At 44.9% G+C, this 18,826-nt stretch overlaps 2 protein-coding genes across 2 annotated transcripts; both read left to right on the top strand.

Moving 5' to 3' along the window:
* Positions 1-678: 678 nt before the first annotated feature.
* Positions 679-5,547, top strand: LOC123045937 (magnesium transporter MRS2-C). Its single transcript, XM_044469183.1, has 5 exons — positions 679-1,314; positions 2,046-2,174; positions 2,273-2,611; positions 2,717-2,764; positions 4,247-5,547. The coding sequence occupies exons 1-5, from the start codon at positions 778-780 to the stop codon at positions 4,478-4,480; spliced, it is 1,287 nt and encodes a 428-aa protein (XP_044325118.1). The 5' UTR covers positions 679-777; the 3' UTR covers positions 4,481-5,547.
* Positions 5,548-11,865: 6,318 nt separating this feature from the next.
* LOC123045938 (probable GMP synthase [glutamine-hydrolyzing]) lies at positions 11,866-16,275 on the top strand. Its single transcript, XM_044469184.1, has 5 exons — positions 11,866-12,943; positions 14,952-15,009; positions 15,128-15,211; positions 15,289-15,430; positions 15,717-16,275. The coding sequence occupies exons 1-5, from the start codon at positions 12,463-12,465 to the stop codon at positions 16,119-16,121; spliced, it is 1,170 nt and encodes a 389-aa protein (XP_044325119.1). The 5' UTR covers positions 11,866-12,462; the 3' UTR covers positions 16,122-16,275.
* Positions 16,276-18,826: the final 2,551 nt, after the last annotated feature.

The raw sequence follows: 18,826 nt of genomic DNA on the forward strand, positions 1-18,826 counted from the left end.
ATTTGGATTCTTTCTCGCAAAAGAAATCATTTTTCTTTTCATTTGTCATGGTACACAATATAATGAAGCATGACGATGAACCACCGCGGATTTCATGAACATGGTTTCATATGCAACCCTTACAAATAGTAAATTTCAAAATAAAATATTAGAAAAAGGCAAAAAATATTAGTTTTTTTCTAAAATACATAGTCGACCGGTATACTAGCATACAAAGTTTCACGAAAAAATAACATCCATAAAAATCTGGGCAAAAACAACAAAACTAAAGCTATATTAAAAAAAATACTATTTGATGAATAGTATGGCCCCAATTTTATTTTCTTCACTAAGAATAACATGTGTCAATACTTCACGAAACTTCACGCATGAATAGAATGGCTGACCAAATTTGATACCCCAAAATTTTAGAATTTCTAGTTCTTTTATTCTTTTTTGAATTTATTATTCATGTCTTTTTTAGGGAATTAATTATTCATGTTGGTGCACATGGAACCATGGCGATGAACTAGAGAATAACCAAAAAAATAACTAGAGAATAACCCTAGAACCGAAGACCGTGGTAAAAAGAAACATCTGGTGAATCCAACGACAGGGAAGGTACCACGTCACGTGCATGCCCACCCGAGCCCACCATCGAGAATCATATGTGATGTTCTTCCCTCGTCTTGATCCCGTGGAGACCCCTTCCTCTCCACACAAGCACTCCACCTCCTCCGCGGCCTACCTACCTAGCCCGTCACTGGCACGCCGCCCCCACCACAGATCCCGGCTACCATGGACCAGGACCCCAAGGAGCGGCTCCTCCTCCCTCCCCGCGCCGCCTCGAACGGGCCCCACCGCCGCGGCAAGCCCGCGGCGCCAGGCGGCGGCGGAGGAGGGGGCGGCGTGACGATCGACGTCCACGGCCTGAAGAAGCGCGGCGGCGGGCGGCGGTCGTGGGTGCGGGTGGACGCGGCGACGGGCGCGGCCGAGGCGGTGGAGGTCGCCAAGCCGGCGCTCATGCGGCGGCTCGACCTGCCCGCGCGCGACCTCCGCCTCCTCGACCCGCTCTTCGTCTACCCCTCCGCCATCCTCGGCCGCGAGCGCGCCGTCGTCTGCAACCTCGAGCGGATACGGTGCATCATCACCGCTGACGAGGCGCTTGTCCTGCGCGACCCCGACGCCGACGGCGGAGCCGCTGCGGAGGAGGCCGTGCGGAGGTATGTCGACGAGCTGCAGCGCCGTCTCGTGGACCGCGCTGACGACCTGCCCTTCGAGTTCATCGCTCTGGAGGTCGCGCTCGAAGCCGCCTGCTCCTTCCTAGACGCTCAGGTTCCACACAGCGCTCTACAGACCTTTGGGTTCTACTCCGTAATTTACTAGATGGTGTAGAATATACTTGTGCTCCTGTCTCAACTAATGGAGTAGTAATCTATTAGCCAGCGTACAGTTTTGGTGCATGATGAGCTTGATAGTTCCGGTCCTTCGGGAGCATGTGATGATTGAATTAATGATGGTTCTCAATTGTTAATTTGAATTCTTACATTGGGCTAGTATTCCATATAGAGTGTGTCATTGCTTACACCGTGTGATTGGTTGAACAGTCATATCCTAGTATGATGTACTTAACATCCACAGTTCCACACTGTACTCTGAAAAGAATAGATTTCCTATTGATCGTATTCTATTACTGACAGGAAGGTATCTGATGGTGAAATAAGCTATGGAGTAGATTATCCACCACATAGGAAGTTCAGTTTGCCACATATCCCAGCCTCTTATCTTAATGACAAGTTGACAACTCTATTACGAATGTAGCATCGTTCTGTGTCAACCATTGTTGGTCTGAATTTCTTTTACTCTGTTTGGTTTCCAGAAAATTGAATTGACCATAAGTCCATAACCACCAATTATCGATGAAAATGAAGCCACACATTACAAATTTGGGTATCAGCTGACAAATCATGTGATGATCAATTTAAGTTTCCCACTTTCTGAGCTGTTTCAAGGATAATGATTTGGCATCTGATTGGAGAACTAAAAATGCTTGCAAATTTTATCAGGCTGTCGAGCTGGAGGCTGAAGCTTATCCACTGCTAGATGAGTTAACGGCCAAAATCAGCACCCTTGACTTGGAGCGTGCTCGACGCCTAAAGAGCAAGCTGGTTGCATTGACTAGGAGGGTCCAAAAGGTAAATGGACTTCCATTATGTTTTTACTGCTCTTATTAGTTAGGTTGTCAACAGTATCCATTTCCAGTCTTAAGAAATGTCCAATTTTCGCCATTAAGGTCAGAGATGAGATAGAGCAATTGATGGACGACGATGGTGATATGGCTGAAATGTACCTCACGGAAAAGAAGATGAGGATGGAAGCATCATCATTGGACGAGGAGGGCCTTCAAGGAATTGCTGGAAATAATGTCTTTGGTGCATCCGTCTCTGCTCCAGTTTCACCAGTTTCGTCGCCCCCTGCGCCCCGGCGGCTTGAGAAGCAATTTAGTTTTGCTAGAAGCAGGCACAGCAGCTTCAAGAGCTCAGAGAGCAGTCAATATAACATAGAAGAGCTGGAAATGTTGCTGGAGGCTTACTTTGTGGTTATTGACTACACTCTCAGCAAATTAACTTCGGTACAAAGCATGAACTGTCTTTTAGTTAGTCTCTTGTTCAGTTTGATTTCTCTTTTAAGAAATACATTGGCTGACAAGTTTGCTATTTACATTCCTTTTTTCCAGCTGAAGGAGTATATTGATGACACAGAGGATTTCATCAATATCCAGCTGGTATATTCCCCTGATTTCATACTTTATCTTTTGTCATGCCTGTTGCTCAACGTTCAGATAAAGAATCACATTCAAAAAAGTTGTTTCTCATTCAAATCAGCAAGTTTCACTTTGCCTGGTTCTACACGAAAGCGGGAAAATGATATGCTGGTTACCATGTGTTATTACGAGATTGATATGCAGTTTCTCAGTGACACATTTCTGGATAGTTAATACTGTTTATCTTGTAATTAAAACACACAAAGAGATTCAGTTTGACAGACATAATAGTTGTTGTCCCCCACTCAAATGAAATGATAAGTTAACTTAGAAATAAACATTAGTAAGCAAGGTTGAATAACTTGTATTTTACTGTTTGTGGGAACATCAGGATGATACAGGCAAGATAGTAAGTACTCCCTCCGTCCTAAAATTCTTGTCCTAGATTTGTCTAAATACGGATGTATCAAGTCACGTTTTAGTATTAGGTACATCCGTATCTAGACAAATCTAAGACAAGAATTTTGGGACGGAGGGAGTACTAAATGTAAACCATAAATGGTTGACAAGTAACACAAGTTAATACACTAATTATAGCCTGGTACTAGAAAATACTTGCTGTGGCTTTATTTATTTATTTATCATATATTAGACTTATATGTTTAGACATTTTTTTCTTTGACCACTCTTTTGTTCCGGAATTAGGACAAGCAGTAGCTGATCTGATATACTCCCTCTGTTCCGAAATACATGTCGCTGGAGCAGCTCAAGTTCAGCTAATCCAGCGACATGTATTTCGGTACAGAGGGAGTAGTCACTACTCACTGATAACCTGGTGTGATGAGATACCAGTTTCGTAAGAACATTGATGAGATGCTAGTTTCTTAAGAACACTGATGAGATTCTAGTTTCTTAAGTGCACTGATGACTTGATGAGATACTAGTTTTTTAAGAAGATTGACGAGATACTCCCTCCGTAAAGAAATATAAGAGCGTTTAGATCACTATTTTGGTGATCTAAACACTCTTATATTTGTTTACAGAGGGAGTACTAGTTTCAGTTGACCAGTCATTTGATGCTGGGAGTAACCTTTGGACAAAACAACTTTGTTTCATGAAGGGGATAAAAGGATAGAATAAAGGGAAAGGGCTATCTTAGTTGACAGTTATAACAAATGTGGAACCAATGAAAAACTTTCTTTCGGAGCAAGTTGATATGTGGTTGTCATGTTACAATGGCTGGTGATGGCTGATGGTTGACACATTACATACATAATGCCTGTCATATTTTTCTCTGTGGTAGATGCGTTCATGGTTTAAGACTATCTCTTTTTTTTTAAAGACGTTTAAGACTATCTTGGATACCAGGAACAACAAACTGTAGTTAGGTTCAGTAATAAAACTAGAGAATAGGGTGTTCTTTCATGTGTTTGATTGCCATTTTTTATGATCTTGACTGAAAAAATGCTTTGATGATGATCATCACGAATGCTGTTATCGCAGGATAATGTCCGGAACCAACTGATCCAGTTCGAGCTGCTGCTGACCACCGCTACGTTTGTGGTAGCCATCTTTGGGGTTGTCTCTGGGGTATTTGGCATGAACTTTGAGGGGGTCGCCGTGCTTAAGGTGCCTCACGCTTTCGAGTGGACGCTCATCATAACATGTGTTTGTGGCGCGGTCATATTCGCCTGCCTCCTGTGGTACTTTAAGAAGAGAAGGTTCTTCCCCTTGTAAAATGTATTCTTGCAACCACAGCATAGTCATAGCCACACCTGGCTCCTCTCTCGACCCTTCTCTACAGTAAAAGGCGGCCAGAGGAGTCCTGGTTTTCCGGCACTGGATCTGGCGATTTCTCCCCGTCGAGGGCCTTGTGCTCGTCGGCGGGTGAGAAACCGTCGGATCCAGCGGCGCGGAGCTGTATAGCAGTAGGTTTAGGGCCTTGCTGTTTTGTTTTTCGGCCGTCCGTCGCTCGCCTTCGTTGGTGTGCTCGACGGCGGAGTTTGAATAAGTTCTCCTCCAGATCCCTTCAGACGCGGAGCTGTCCTTCGTCGGCCATGGATCTGGGAGGATGGTGTGCCATGCAGGGTTGGCGTGCCGGCGGCGACGACCCTGCCGAGGCTTTTGTTTCCTTGGCTAGCCGCGTCACGGCGGCGTCTCCTCCAGCGCCGACGGGAAGCCGAGGATGGCTGTACAGGAGTTCGATGGCCTCCGCGGGTCGTCTTCTTCGATGGCGACAGCGGTGGCCATCTCAGGTACGCGGGTGTTTCGGAGCAGGGATTGTGGTTAGCGGGAGGCGGATCCGGCCTTCTCCTTCGACCCTGTTGTTCGAAGTTGGCGGATTTGCGATCCGGCGAGCATGGGGTTGGTCCCGGCCGACGTGCCACAATGCTCTCGAACCCGCCGTTCGCGGTGGGTCGCTCATTCGGCTCACAAAGCTTTTCATGCGATGGTGCTTCGTCGGATCACGGCGTGTTGGGCGTTCGTCTTCCTCTCCCTCGACGGTGCTTCGGCGGCGGCGACGGGCGATGCAGGGCGTCGACGACGAGTTGTGCAGGGACCCCCAAGGGCCTGATTGTAATCTTGTTTCTTTTTCTGGGGTGTTTTCTGCTTATGTTCTGGACACCTGTGTGTTCTGGGTCCTTCGTCTGGGTGCTACTACATGTGTTGTACTCCTGTTTGCTATATGAATGGCATGTGGTGCTTCAAAAAAAAAATGTATTCTTGCAACCTTCTGCCGCATGTTGCAGAAAGCAGCATTCGGCAGTTCATCATTTTTCCAGCTTCGCTGGCGTGCAATTGTACATACTTTTTCTCCTTTGTTCCAGTGAAGATACACAATGTTGGGGCTGCATTGGCTGTAGCGTGTGCATCTGATACGATTTTGAAGCTTCCTGTCTCAGTGGGTTAGCTTCACACGTCTGGACCGTCTGATAAGCATGGGCATCTCCAAGATGTTTGAAAAATAGTAAAACTGATCTAACATCATCCCACATTTGTGCGTGACACGTCTGGTTTTGTTCACGGACACCCTTCGTCTTTCCTCAAACTTTGTGTCCTCCAATTGCATTCTCGTCCCTTCAAAATTCAACCATCATACTATGAAGGCATCATAGATACTCCCTCCATTCCAAAATAGATGATTCAATTTTGTACTAGCATTAGTATAAAGTTAGTATAAAGTTGGGTCATCTATTTTGGAACGGAGGGAGTATATAGTAATTTCAAGTCCCCCCTAGATATTTATTCCATTATTATATTGATGCTTCCTTTGAAGAGACTTCCTCGGAGGCATCTGATTCGTCTTGCTCGATGGTGTTGGTCATGGCCGCCTGGCTCAGACGACGAGCACCTCCTCCTTTGCTAGGTGGGTGATATCTGGTTTTAAATAAGAGGGCTGCAGCGGGAATTGAAGAGGTCCAACAAGGATAGGAAAGGGCACACCATGGGGTGGAATTCTTTTTCTGTTGAGTCCATGTGTCATGGCTGAGATAAGACTCGTCCGCGCAGCCTGTTTCTCCGCACATATGGATTGGTTGGACGAGTACAGATTGTCCGGACATTTGTATTGGGTATGGGAGAGCTGGGCGATCGTTTTGGTGTGTGGGCATGTTGGGACTGTCCGCCCGACATACACGTGGAAGAAGCCTTTGAAGATGCTGTTAGGTGTGCACTGCTCCTTCGGAAGAGAAAAAGGTGCAAGTGGTAGTATTAACCGACCTGTCTTGTTCTATCAAGAAAGTACTCGCCGAACGATCAGCAATTCAGCGTTGCGTCTTCTTCTTCGGCGGTACATGCTACTGCCTGTGAGCTAGGTGGATGGTGACAGTAGCTACCGTTAGTTAGCAGCACATGACATGACATGTAATGTACATCCAGCAAATGCAAGAACGAAATGCACGCCACATTTTCAATCGAGTCGCTCGGGACCAAGCTTCCGGTGGTGCTACCGCTGTTGCTGTTGGCAGTGACGAGGACAAGTACGACGGTGTCATCGTCTGTTCTACAAACGCCCTCCTTTTCTGTTTTATGAAGTCGCGTCATTGGGGCGGATCGCATGGCCTAATCATTGTACACTCTCTAAAAATACTGATCGCGTGTTGTTCAGGCCGGTGGTCAGAACGCGCTGGTTCCCAATCTCCTGATAGCGAATAAGTAACGTGGTTAGTCAATGTATGATTGATTTGTGTCTACATTTCATGTTTTTTTTTTGTTGTAAGGATTTTAGTTTTGATGGAAGCTTGAGAATGTGACTCCAACTCGCTTGGTTGCCTGCCAAACATGGCTTCGCCAGGCTTTTTGCCACACCCTATCGTATTTTTGACTAGCTAGTCATAACAAGTTTAGGTTCTTTTTGGGTATAAGTGGCCCATGCTATTTAAAAAAAAACATTAGCTAAATTTTTGTCAAGCCTGGAGATAAAAGAAATATGAAAGCCAACAAGTTAAGCAGTGAACTAACTCTTCCCTATTGAATTTTGCTTGCCAATAGGCACTTGAAAGTTTCATCTCACCGTACCTCATGTACAAATGGACCAGAAGATAGAAAACATATATTATTTCAACATCAGATGGTGAAGGATGTTTGGAGAGGGTTGGGTTTGGACGATGTAAAAAACCTTGTGAGATGGACCGTGTTGGTGAAGTTGTTCTTGAGTTTTTACTCCATTTGCCTGATAGGGGTTTATCTATTTTGGGTCTTAAAAATGTTCGTGAGATGATCGCCATTACCACTTGGTATTTGTGCCGGGAAAGGTGTAAGCTCGTTCATGGTGAGAGGACACAAGATATTAATCAAGTTGCTTTGGAGCTTCATGCTTTGGCGGCTAACTATGTGGTTGCTTCTTCCCCTAATGTCACCATGAAGAGGAGGTTGGACTTGGCCCCGGTGGAGTTTGTTAAACTTAATGTTGATGCCTCTTTCGATTAAGACCTGCTTAGCGGCTCGGCTGGTGCAAATTTGAGAGATGCTAGCAGAAAGTTTATCTGGGTGGGGGTTGGGGGGGGGGGGGGGTCGGAGAATTGATTGTTGTGCTGATGTCCTGGCTACTGAAGCTATTGCACTGAGATTTAGCCCGTATCGGCTGGATGCAATCGCTTTGTCATTAATTTTGATAATCTCTAGGTCATCATCACCATGAAGAATGGCCCTCGATTAGCAGGAGCAAGGCACGTCAGTTTTTGATGATTGTTATGACATTCCTTGTGATTTCCCTCAAAGTAGTTTCGTACATTATAATAAGGAAGCAAATAAGTTTTACTCATGATCTTGGTATGTTGGCCAGATTTAATGCTACCAGTGCTTAGTTCAAGGAACCTATGAGCCAAACTATACCTTTCCTTATGGATGATGTAACTGTTATTTGAATTTAATAAAGTGATTTTGTTTCAAGAAAAACTAAGATGTGTCTACAACTGAAGGGCTACACATGATTTTTGTTGAGTTGGAGAAGAACAAGAAAGACAAAGCAAACACACATTAAAAAAAGATAAAAATTTGATTGAACTGAAAAAACCCAGATAATTGTCCAATAGCAAAACCAAACACGATTTGGGAAGAAAGAACATCACAATTAGGAATATCTAGCAATCAATGATTTTACCGAATAATGCACATAATAATTATCATAACCAAAATTCTTGACTAGTTAGGCTAGAGGGATGGGTAAAACGCGAAATAATTTTAGTTTATGTATTGTAGTTTTTTTTAGAAAGGAGAATGACCCCCGGCCTCTGCATCTGGGCGATGCATACGGCCACTTTATTAATTATTCTCACAAGACCTTATAAAGTCATACAACAGCAAGACTAAAGCCACCGTCTAAGCAACAACTGTCGCTACACCTATCCAATCGATGAAGGGGCGCTAATAGTCTAGGCCTAATACCAAACAGACATCACAGCCAAACCTAAACACCTAAGACCTGGGGTCCCAACCAGGACGCCTGCCGGGTATGGAGCACCTACCAGTCCGGCGCACTCCTCAACCAGGACGCCTGCCGGGTATGAGGCCGCCGCAGCCACCTGGCACCAATCCATCTTCAGAGCTGTACTGTTGCATCTACCTTGCACGGTCTAGCTACCGTCGACGCCACCATGACGCCAGACAGCTTCCTCCTCCTGCGCGAGTCCACCTCCGCGCATCAGACACGGGGACTCGACTGCGCCATGCCGCCGAGACCCACCGTCGATGATACTGTTGATGCCACACCGCTCCACCTACATGCCGTCTCGCGTTGACTCCGAACTACTAGCAACTCCACCACCCTGAGCAGTCCTCGGCCGACGCCTTCAGGAAGGAACACGACACCAAAGTGCCATCGTTGCCCAAACAGAGGAACAGAGGCTTTCGTCTGCGCTCATGGCAGAGGTGGGGGGCGTATGATCCACACCGAAGCCTACAAGAAGGTAATCGGCGCCGAGGGCGTCGACTTTGGTGCGGCCGCCACGTCGGCCTGGAGTTTCCCCCGGATCCATGCCCACCCGCCAGATCCGTCTAGGCAGTATTGGCATCGACCGTACTCGCTACCGTATCCAGCACGAACCGAAGTAGATCGAGTCGGAGACGACACCTCCCATGAAACTCCGGGCGGCCATCGAGGAGCCGCCGTAGTGCCGCCGCGTCCACGCCGCCCACGCAACCGTGTAGGGCCCCCCATCCGCGCCCGCGGGTGCCGCCCGCCAGGCATGCTGCACCGCGCGCCACTGATCGAGGCTGCCGCCCCGAGATCCCCGAGTCGCCCGAGGTGCCGGCGGTCAGATCTGAAGCAGATCGACCAAGACCACCATAGGTGCGCCCCGAACGGCCCTCCACGCGACCACCGGGGGAAGCATCTCCTGCCGTCGCCCCCTGAGCCCTCGCAGGCACGCCCCGTCGCCAATGCGCCGCCAACTGCCGCCGAACACCACCCGCGCCAGGTCCGGCCACTGCGGGGAGGAGAGATCCCGCAGCCGCCGATGCCAACCGGGCTTTGCCCGGCGGCGCGCCCCGGCGGCGGCGGGCAGGAGAGGTGGGAGAGAGGGCCGAGGGCTTGGCGGCGCTAGGGTTCCCCCTGGTCGCCGCGCGGGGCCGGGGAGGAGAGGAGCTAACTAACAATATCTCCCTTTAATGAGAGAGATTTTCCTTATGTATTGTAGGTGATGACAAGTTTGACATAAATAAAGTGAAAACATTTGCTTATAAGTCACGAGTAGGTCTAGGAAACACATCTTCTATTTCTTATTCATAGCAGGGAAAACGGGGGGAGTGATAGGATGCAAATCTAGTTATAGAACCAGACATTTGCATTAGTTGAGCTTGTGCCTATAGGCAACAAAAACTGAATCTCAAATCCAAACAGACAATGTGTTTATGTCTGTGTGTCATGTTCGGTGAAGTTTAAGCCTAGCGCACACCCAAAGTGCATAGTTTTTTATGCCCATTTTGCATGTTTTATGACTCCAAATAGGGTGTGGATCGCGGACTGTTCGGAAAAGCAGGTTTGACCGAATTTTAGGCCCATATTGCAAGCGGGCGCAAGAATTGGCGGGCACACATCTGTTCTTTACCCATTTCTTATTAAGGGTTTTGGAGAATGATTAATGAATGATAGACTTATCTCGGTGGGTGAGATAGCAGTCATAAAAATGATGGATCAACATGTGAAGCAAAAATATTACAAATCAAAAAGCGATGACTTCCCTCACAGTGTTACTAATTAGGCCTTATGGAACAAGCAAAATGCACGAGTCTTCTAAAACAAGTCCATCGTCATCACCTACCTTTTTGACCAACATCAAGAGCGAGGCCAAGTTTTAGGCAACCGCGGGTTCCAGTCACTTGAGAAACATCATTGCCAGGGGATTAGTTCAACTTGTATATTTCGTCCTTTTCTTTTTGTAAACCTCTGCCACCATTCTTCTTAATTATTGGATGAGGGAAATCTTTTGGCCTCGAAAAAAATGGTATACCCACACCTTTCGTTCACGCCATGCGCATTTGGACAAGCATGACATACAATTTTCATATTCTTTGTTGGCTGTAAATGCTAAGTGTATCATGCAATACTCAAGCACATTTTTAGCTTCATTTTGCCAAACTAAAGAAAAGCACGAACTAGCCAAGCAACAAAAGATCATCAATAATAAATGTCCCATGGCTTCTCACAAATGTTCATACTTGTTTATGAAAAAAAATGTAAGGGTGGGTTTCTATCCAATACCCATGTGCGTGTTTTCTTTTCCTCAATTCTATAAAACTTATAAATACAATTTTGACTAAGTTTTAAGAGAATATTCTGGTTAGGGATACCTAGCATCCAACAAATTTATCCCTCCCGCGCAAAAAAACAATTTTATCTAATAATGCGCATAGTCACACCCTCACAAATTTACAGAAGAGGAAAACATGCCGCAATCCAGATTCTGCTGATCTGGGTATTATTTGTCTGAGATTGCACCAAGTAGTGTAGGTTTTTTTTAATGAAAGGTAGAAGCAGCACAAGCTGAACCTCAAGTCCAAACAACATATCCGGTGAAGCCTCAATCTAGCAGCACGATCTCTTTGATTTGCAGAATTCCAAAAGAATATATGAATACAAAAGTAATACTTCCTTCAATCGGAAGAAAATGTCCCAGTTGTGAACTAAGGTTAATGTCATGCCCATTCAAATCCTACATAATTTTGGTTCGTTTGCTTACATATTGAAAAACACAAAGTATTCTTTTCGAAGAGGCTTGAGTGGATGCTTCCATCATACCAAGCAAATGACCAACATAGAAAAATTTCCTAAAATTTATATTTCTAAATTCTTATGAGCATCCTTTGGAACAAATAGGCCCTAACAATGATCGAAGGCAAAAAGAAAGAAAGAAAGAAAGATTGAAGGCAAAGAAGGACGACCGCGAAGCAACCTCCACACGAAAACATGGAATCATCTGTCACGTTGGACGAGAGAGCATTGAGAGGCATCTCTCGAAGCAAGGGGACAGATCACAGTGAACTTCGAGCTGCCACCACCAACTCCAAGGCCAAAAACGGCGCACACGCAAAGCAGCTGTACCGGGACCAAAACACCTCGCTAATCCAAAATCTACTGCTAAACACCAGGCAAAGGCACCTACCAGTACCACCCACCAATACCAGCGGCAGTAAATTTCGAGCTGCTGCTGCTACTGCTGCCTGCTCGGGACACCTCACTCCATCTCCGCCTCCGCCTCCGCCTCTGCCCCCGCCCCCGCTCCGCCCCCGCCACCGCCACCCCCAGCGCTCCTAGGGTCCCCTCTTGGCTGCTCGCGCGCCGCGTCGCCGTTGCCGGGGTTCGGAGGAGGGGCGTGCTGCTCGGGGGGAACCCAAATCGGGCCTCGCGGGAGCTGTTCCCTCGCCCCGCCGCCGATGCCTGCGAGGTTTCGCGGCTGAGCTTTCGTTTTTGCCTCCGAGAGCTCGCGGCGGGGAGGTCTGGACGTTTCTGGGGTTTAGATCGAGGCCTCTGAGCTCGCTCTCCGCAATGCCGGGGAGGTCGGGCGTCGATTGCTAGGGTTTTGCTCGTGGATTTGCCGAGAGAGGGCTGGGGATCGTTCGGAATGCGGCGAGTTACCCGAGGTCTGGTGCTCGCTTTCGCGCAATTTGGTGTTTCCGGACCAGCTGTGCCTCGTCGATTTGGTTTCCTGCCAAGCCTGTGAAGGGGGCGAGGAGGAGGAGGGGTTTTGGGGAGGTTGGGACAAGTTGGTGATTTGGTCGCAATGTCCGGGTCTAGTTCGAGGGGGCGGCTGTCGCCGGCTTCAGGTGGTGGAGACTCTGAGCCGCGGTCTGCGGGGAGCAGGACACGATCTGTGTCTGCTACACGGGGTCGGAAGGCGTCACCGAGGCCTGGGAGGGATGTCGCATCAGCAACAGCGACAGTGGAGGAGAAGAAGCCTGCTGCTGTGCCTACATTGCTCCCTTCGCTCAGCGTGCCGGCAGGGATGCGCCGGCAGGAGCTGCTACTGCGCTCAGGGTTCTCTCTTGACGCCTCATGCTCATCAGACGCTTCGACAGACTCATTCTGCAGCCGGGCATCCACTGGGCGGATTGGGAGGCCGGTGTTTGGGCCGAGGAAGAAGAAGACCGTCTCCCAGGCTGATCATAAGGTCTCTGCCATGCTGGAAAGGGAGGCTGGATCTGCTTCTCCAAGTGATGCTTCTGGTCTGAAGAGGAGGTGTGCTTGGGTTACTGCTAATACCGGTGCGTCTTTTTTCCATTGCTTTGCATTTTCTTGAGCCACTGCTCCTTTGAACATATAAACCTGCAATTGGTCTAGTGCAATGGTTTCTAGTACTGCAGTAGTAGCTTTGTTGTAGGGAGAGGAGGCAATCTGCATCCGATCTAAAGTTCAGATGAAAAGGTCCATTTTATTGAGTTTAGAATGCTATATTCCAATGATGCAAACCGGGGACCAGGATTCTATGATTCATTTATGGATGAAGCATTTCAGGGGTCTCTGATCTTTAAGATTCCAACTGTTGCAGTTGCTAAGAAAATTTATGATTAAGTAGTTAGGAAGCTTGCTATCCATGTGCCAGAGCCATGAGTTGGTTGCGAGATCTTATGGGTTTCACCTCTAGCCTACCCCAACTTGTTTGGGACTAAAGGCTTTGTTGTTGTTGTTGTAAGTAGTTAGAAAGCTATCATCACAAGGAGGTACATTGCTAAAGACTGTCATTCTACCTTAGGCTAGTTATAGTGGCCAGTAACTTAGACTAGTAACATATGCATGTCACTAGTCTATGTTACTATCATCATAGTGGATAGTAACATAAGTGTAGTGTCATGCAAGCATTCATTTATTATGTTGTAGACTCATTTTGCATCGGGGTGTGTTATGTTATGGTAACATATTATGTTACTACAAACACCTCTCTCCTCATTAACTCCATGCCACATAAGCATATATGTCTTGGGGTGCGTTATGTTACTACCTAAGTTACTCCCACTATGGCTAGCCTTATGAAGTTACTCACTGTATCAGTATTCTTGTTTACATTAATGTGTTGTGTGGATCTGATGTGGTTGTGTGTAAGCAATTTAATTTTTGATTTTGTATGCAGAAGGTAGGTATTACTTGATGTGACTAGGAAAGTGTAGAATTACGCCCTGCTGATTTTTGTCATACAGGAACAGGAACTAACTCTAGAAAACCTTCACACAGTGGTGATTTAAATAAGGGTATTTTATATTTCTACTTACTGAAACAACATATACACAGATATTCTGTAAGATCATGCACGATGAAAGCACAGCTATAACTTAGAAATTTGAAACAATGTCTTGTTGGACTAGCAATGTTCTTTTGAGAACATGTAGGACTAGCAACATTTGTCATGCTACATATAGACCTTATTGAAGAGAGTAGGTGAAAATGAGAATTTGGTAGGTATCTTCTTAGTGAGTTAAGGACTTAGTGTGTGACTATCTGTATGACCTATTCAAAGAAGTTTGCAATTGGATGCCCATGAGTTTTGTGTATTGTGGCTAGCATTCTATTACAGAGCTGCATGTGGGCTACCCCTGTTGTTTACCAGTAGTGATGCACATAGAGTAGTACAACAAATTTCACTGACCACAAATATGGATATAATCATTGAGTACCGTCACAAGCATGTAAACTAATTTGAAGAACTCACTAGAATCTTGTGGATTTCCAAGTTGGAATGTAAGTTTGAGAATGATTTTCACATACTTGCATGTTCATAGGCTTGATATTAAAGTAGACAGGAATGGGTCCTTTTCTCTCATTCCCTGTTTTGCTCCAGTAATGCTATTTTCATTACTAAGGACCTGGTAATATGTAATCACAACTTTATTTTTTCACGTGAATCATTACAGTGATAATGCAAAGCTGCATATTGAAACCCAGTCTGGGACTATTATAAATTTTGGGGGCATGAACATATACTTTTGAGCGAAGTGTATGATTTTTATTTTTAGAGTTTTTCACATTCCTGGATATCCTTTCCCCGCTACTTTTTAATTACCAATTGCTGCAATAAGATGAAGCTGATTATACCACTAATCTAGTGTTTATTTAGAGAATTCATCACACTTAAAAGCTATTATCCTCTCTTTTGCCTATTAGCCATCATTCGTTTCATATAATCCATGGTACATTTTATATCTTCCAAAATATTCTTCGTTAGTTCTTATCTTTAGTGTGGTCATCACTTGATTTGATCATATTCACTTACAAGTGCAGATCCATGTTATGTTGCATTTCATGATGAAGAATGGGGAGTTCCAGTTCATGACGACAAGTATGCAACCATGAACCTTGAAAAAAAAATACTAGTTTCTTTATGTATACAACACTTAAAACATACTGTTTTATTTTTCTCCAAAGAATGTCTTATTAAATGCTTATGTTAATTACAGGAAGTTGTTTGAGTTACTGGTGCTCTCGGGTTCACTGGCCGAACTTACATGGCCAACAATTTTGAACAAGAGATCTATATTCAGGTAGCTCTTTACACTTTTGATGTACTTGGATGTTGGCATTTGGCAACCCTGGTAACATCTTCAGGTGTGCTTCACAGGGAGGTTTTCATGGATTTTGACCCTGCATCGGTCTCTAAATTAAGCGAGAGGAAGATTATTGCACCTGGAAGTCCTAGCAGCTCCTTGTTATCTGAACAGAAATTGCGCGGTGTTATTGAGAATGCACGACAAATACTAAAGGTGCTTGATTCTTCACTCATAATAAGCGGTGTCATGATTATGAATCTTGATTCTTGAAACTAAGTGCTGCTTTGGGATTAGAACAAGTGAAATATATATAGCTGTATTTTACTCTCCTTAAGTTTTGGTAGCTCCATATGGAAATGAAACATTTACCTTTCTTACTGACATTTTGGACGCAGTTTCTTGCACCCACTTCTACTGATAAAAAAGCCTCACATGATCTTTGCCACAAGATATTCTTGAACCGTGTTGTCTTACCTTCACCATGTGTTTATCATTGCAGGTTATAGAGGAGTTTGGGTCATTTGATAAGTACTGCTGGAGCTTTGTGAACCATAGACCTATATTGAGCACATTCAGGTATCCCCGTCAGGTTCCTGTCAAGACATCTAAAGCGGACGCGATAAGCAAAGATTTGGTCCGAAGGGGTTTCCGCAGCGTAGGCCCAACAGTCGTGTACACTTTCATGCAAGTCTCCGGCATGACCAACGACCACCTCGTCTCCTGCTACCGGTTTGCTGAATGCGCTGCAGCCGCAACCGGTGCTAAGCCTACTACCGAATCTGGCAGCGAAGCAAATTCAGGCGCCAGCAATCACGCCGCGGAGCAAAAGGCGAACGGGGCCGCTAACGGACTAGCCGTTGACATCGAGCTGTCCAGAACGATAGACGAGCTCAGCATCTCGTAGCGGCGGCTGGGAGGGGGACGCTGGAGCCATGTATAAGCGTTGTGTGCATTTTGTGTATCGTAGGGTAGCTTTTCTCGGCGTGTTAAGACTGGTTGAACAGCAGCATGTAATGATGTATATTCTTTGTGATGCAAATGCATTTGTTTTTCCTGAATCAGTGGTGGAGCTGGCATCTCAGGTTGGCCCTCGTACTCTGTTAGTTAGTTTTTCTTTTTACATCAAAGTACTCTTTATTGCAATTGCAAGGTGATGACCATAATATATCTTTTACAAGAGTATCAACAATCTCTAACTAGTTTGGCTACTTCTAACTAGTTTGGCTAAATCATTGGCAGCACAATTAGTCTCTCTAGGAGCATGTTCAAAAATAATATGTGAAAATCACACGTAATGTGATATATATCATAAAAATTTGCTGCCGATAGACCGAAAGAGCGACCTCCGTTCTTCATTTTCTCTATCACCTCGATGTCGTTGGAGTTCACCTTTGTGCGATTACACTCGATTGTAGTTGCCAAATTGAGACCAAACCGTAAGGCCAATGCCTAGGCCATAAGCCCATCTCTGCACCAATCGACTTCCTCGGTTCTTGCCGTGAGGAATCTGCCATTCGAGTCTAGCCTCATATACGTTTGGCTTCACATAATTGCTCCTTGGTCTTTTCCAGCCATGTTGCTCGATCGTTGCCTTTGCATCACTCGCCGTAGTATAGTTAGCAACCAAACCGTAGTATAGTTAGCAACCAAATCTCTGATTGCCATTGCTATGAACTTAGGTTCCTGGACCTTTTCATTATGCACTAACTTTCTCCTCTCTCACCATAAATACCAGGAACCAATAGCAATTGCTTCCATTGAATTTCTCAGACTGAGGATCACCCATTCTTCAGCTGGTTGCACCAATAAATATTCTAGCACAGTTTCTCCTGCATGATCCACGACACATGCTCTATCAATAGTAAAGTCCAGACCTAGTAACCTCCATACCTCTTTAGCTTTGCACAAGTGAATAACCGGTGCTTGGTATCCTCCGCTCCTATACCGTATGTAGGACATTGCCCACTAACTTTTATAGTTTATTAGCCAAAGTCACCCGACATGGTAGCAATCCTAACAAAGTTCCTCAGAGGAAAATTTGAAGTTTGGCAGGATAGCTTAAGCTCCAGACCGTCCCCCACATTGGTGAATTCCTTAAGGGTCCGACTGTATTTTCTCCTGATATTTTGTATCCATATTGGTTGTGCCACTCCACAAAGTATGCTGATCTCACTGGGAATCTCCCATTTTTGCCGAAGTTCCATGCTGCGAAGTTCGACATATCAAATTCAGGCAACGAAATCACAAGGATCCGCGCCACGTCAACTTGCCGGAATGTTTGAGAAACCAACTCTTCATCAAAACGACCCGTAACAGGGTCAATGAAATCACTTACCTTTGATAGTAAATTGCCTCCACGAGACGTGATCACTTTCTTGGTAGGTGAGTTAGGGATTCATTCATCATCCCAAACATTGATTCGACTACCATCACCGACCCTCCATGTATGACCTTTTTTTAGTGTCTGCACCCCTGACATAATACTTTTCCATGTGAATGAGGCTCTCTTTTTCAGAGTCGCATTCGAAATACCACAATCTAGATAATACTTGGCTTTGAGAACACGGGCACAAATGGAATCTGGATTATCAACTAATATCCAAGCCTATTTTGCAAGCAGTGCTAGGTTAAAACAATGAATATCTCGAAATCCCATTCCACCTTCTTTCTTTGGCACACACAACTTTCACCACACAAACTAGTGCATTCTCATCTGATTGTCACCATCACCCCACCAATAATGCGGCACCATGTCTGTAGTTCCTTTACAAATCTATTTTGGAATTTTGAAAACCGACATTGCATAAGATGGTATAGTCTGTACAATTGATTTGAGTAGCACTTCTTTTCCTCGTGTTGAAACTTTCCTTTCCTTCCATCCCATAATTCTTTTCATAACTCGATCCATCAAAAACTGGAAACAATCAGTCCTATCTAGACCCACAATGAATGGCAAGCCTAGATAAGTATCTGATAGTGCCTCAGTCATATCAAACTACCGCAAATTTGTCGTTGGAAATATACCCTAGAGGCAATAATAAATTGGTTATTATTATATTTCCTTAGTATGATACTCCCTCCTTTTTTATTTAGTCCGCATATTAGCTTTGGTCAAAGTCAAGCTTCATAAACTTTGACAAAGTTTATAAACAAAAATATTAACATATACAATAACAAATCAATACCATTAGATTCATTATTGAATGTACTTTCACATCATATAAATTTGTTATGGTAAATATTTATATTTTTTCTATAAACTTGATCAAACTTTATGAAATTTGACTTCAGTCAAACTAATATGTAGAGTAAATAAAAACGATGGTAGCACATATTTATTATTCATGCTAGAATTATATTGACCGGAAACTTAAATACATGTGTGAATACATAAACAATAGTGTGTCCCTAGTAAGTCTGTACTAGACTAGCTCGTTGATCAAAGATTGTTAAGGTTTCCTAACCATAGACATGAGTTGTCATTTGATAACAGGATCACATCATTAGGAGAATGATGTGATGGATAGACCCAATTGTAAGCTTATATCACTTAGTTCACTTTGCCGTAGCTTTCGTAATGTCAAGTATCTATTCCTTAGACCATGAGAT

Source organism: Triticum aestivum, chromosome 2B, assembly GCF_018294505.1.
Source record: "Triticum aestivum cultivar Chinese Spring chromosome 2B, IWGSC CS RefSeq v2.1, whole genome shotgun sequence".
NCBI lineage: Eukaryota > Viridiplantae > Streptophyta > Magnoliopsida > Poales > Poaceae > Triticum > Triticum aestivum.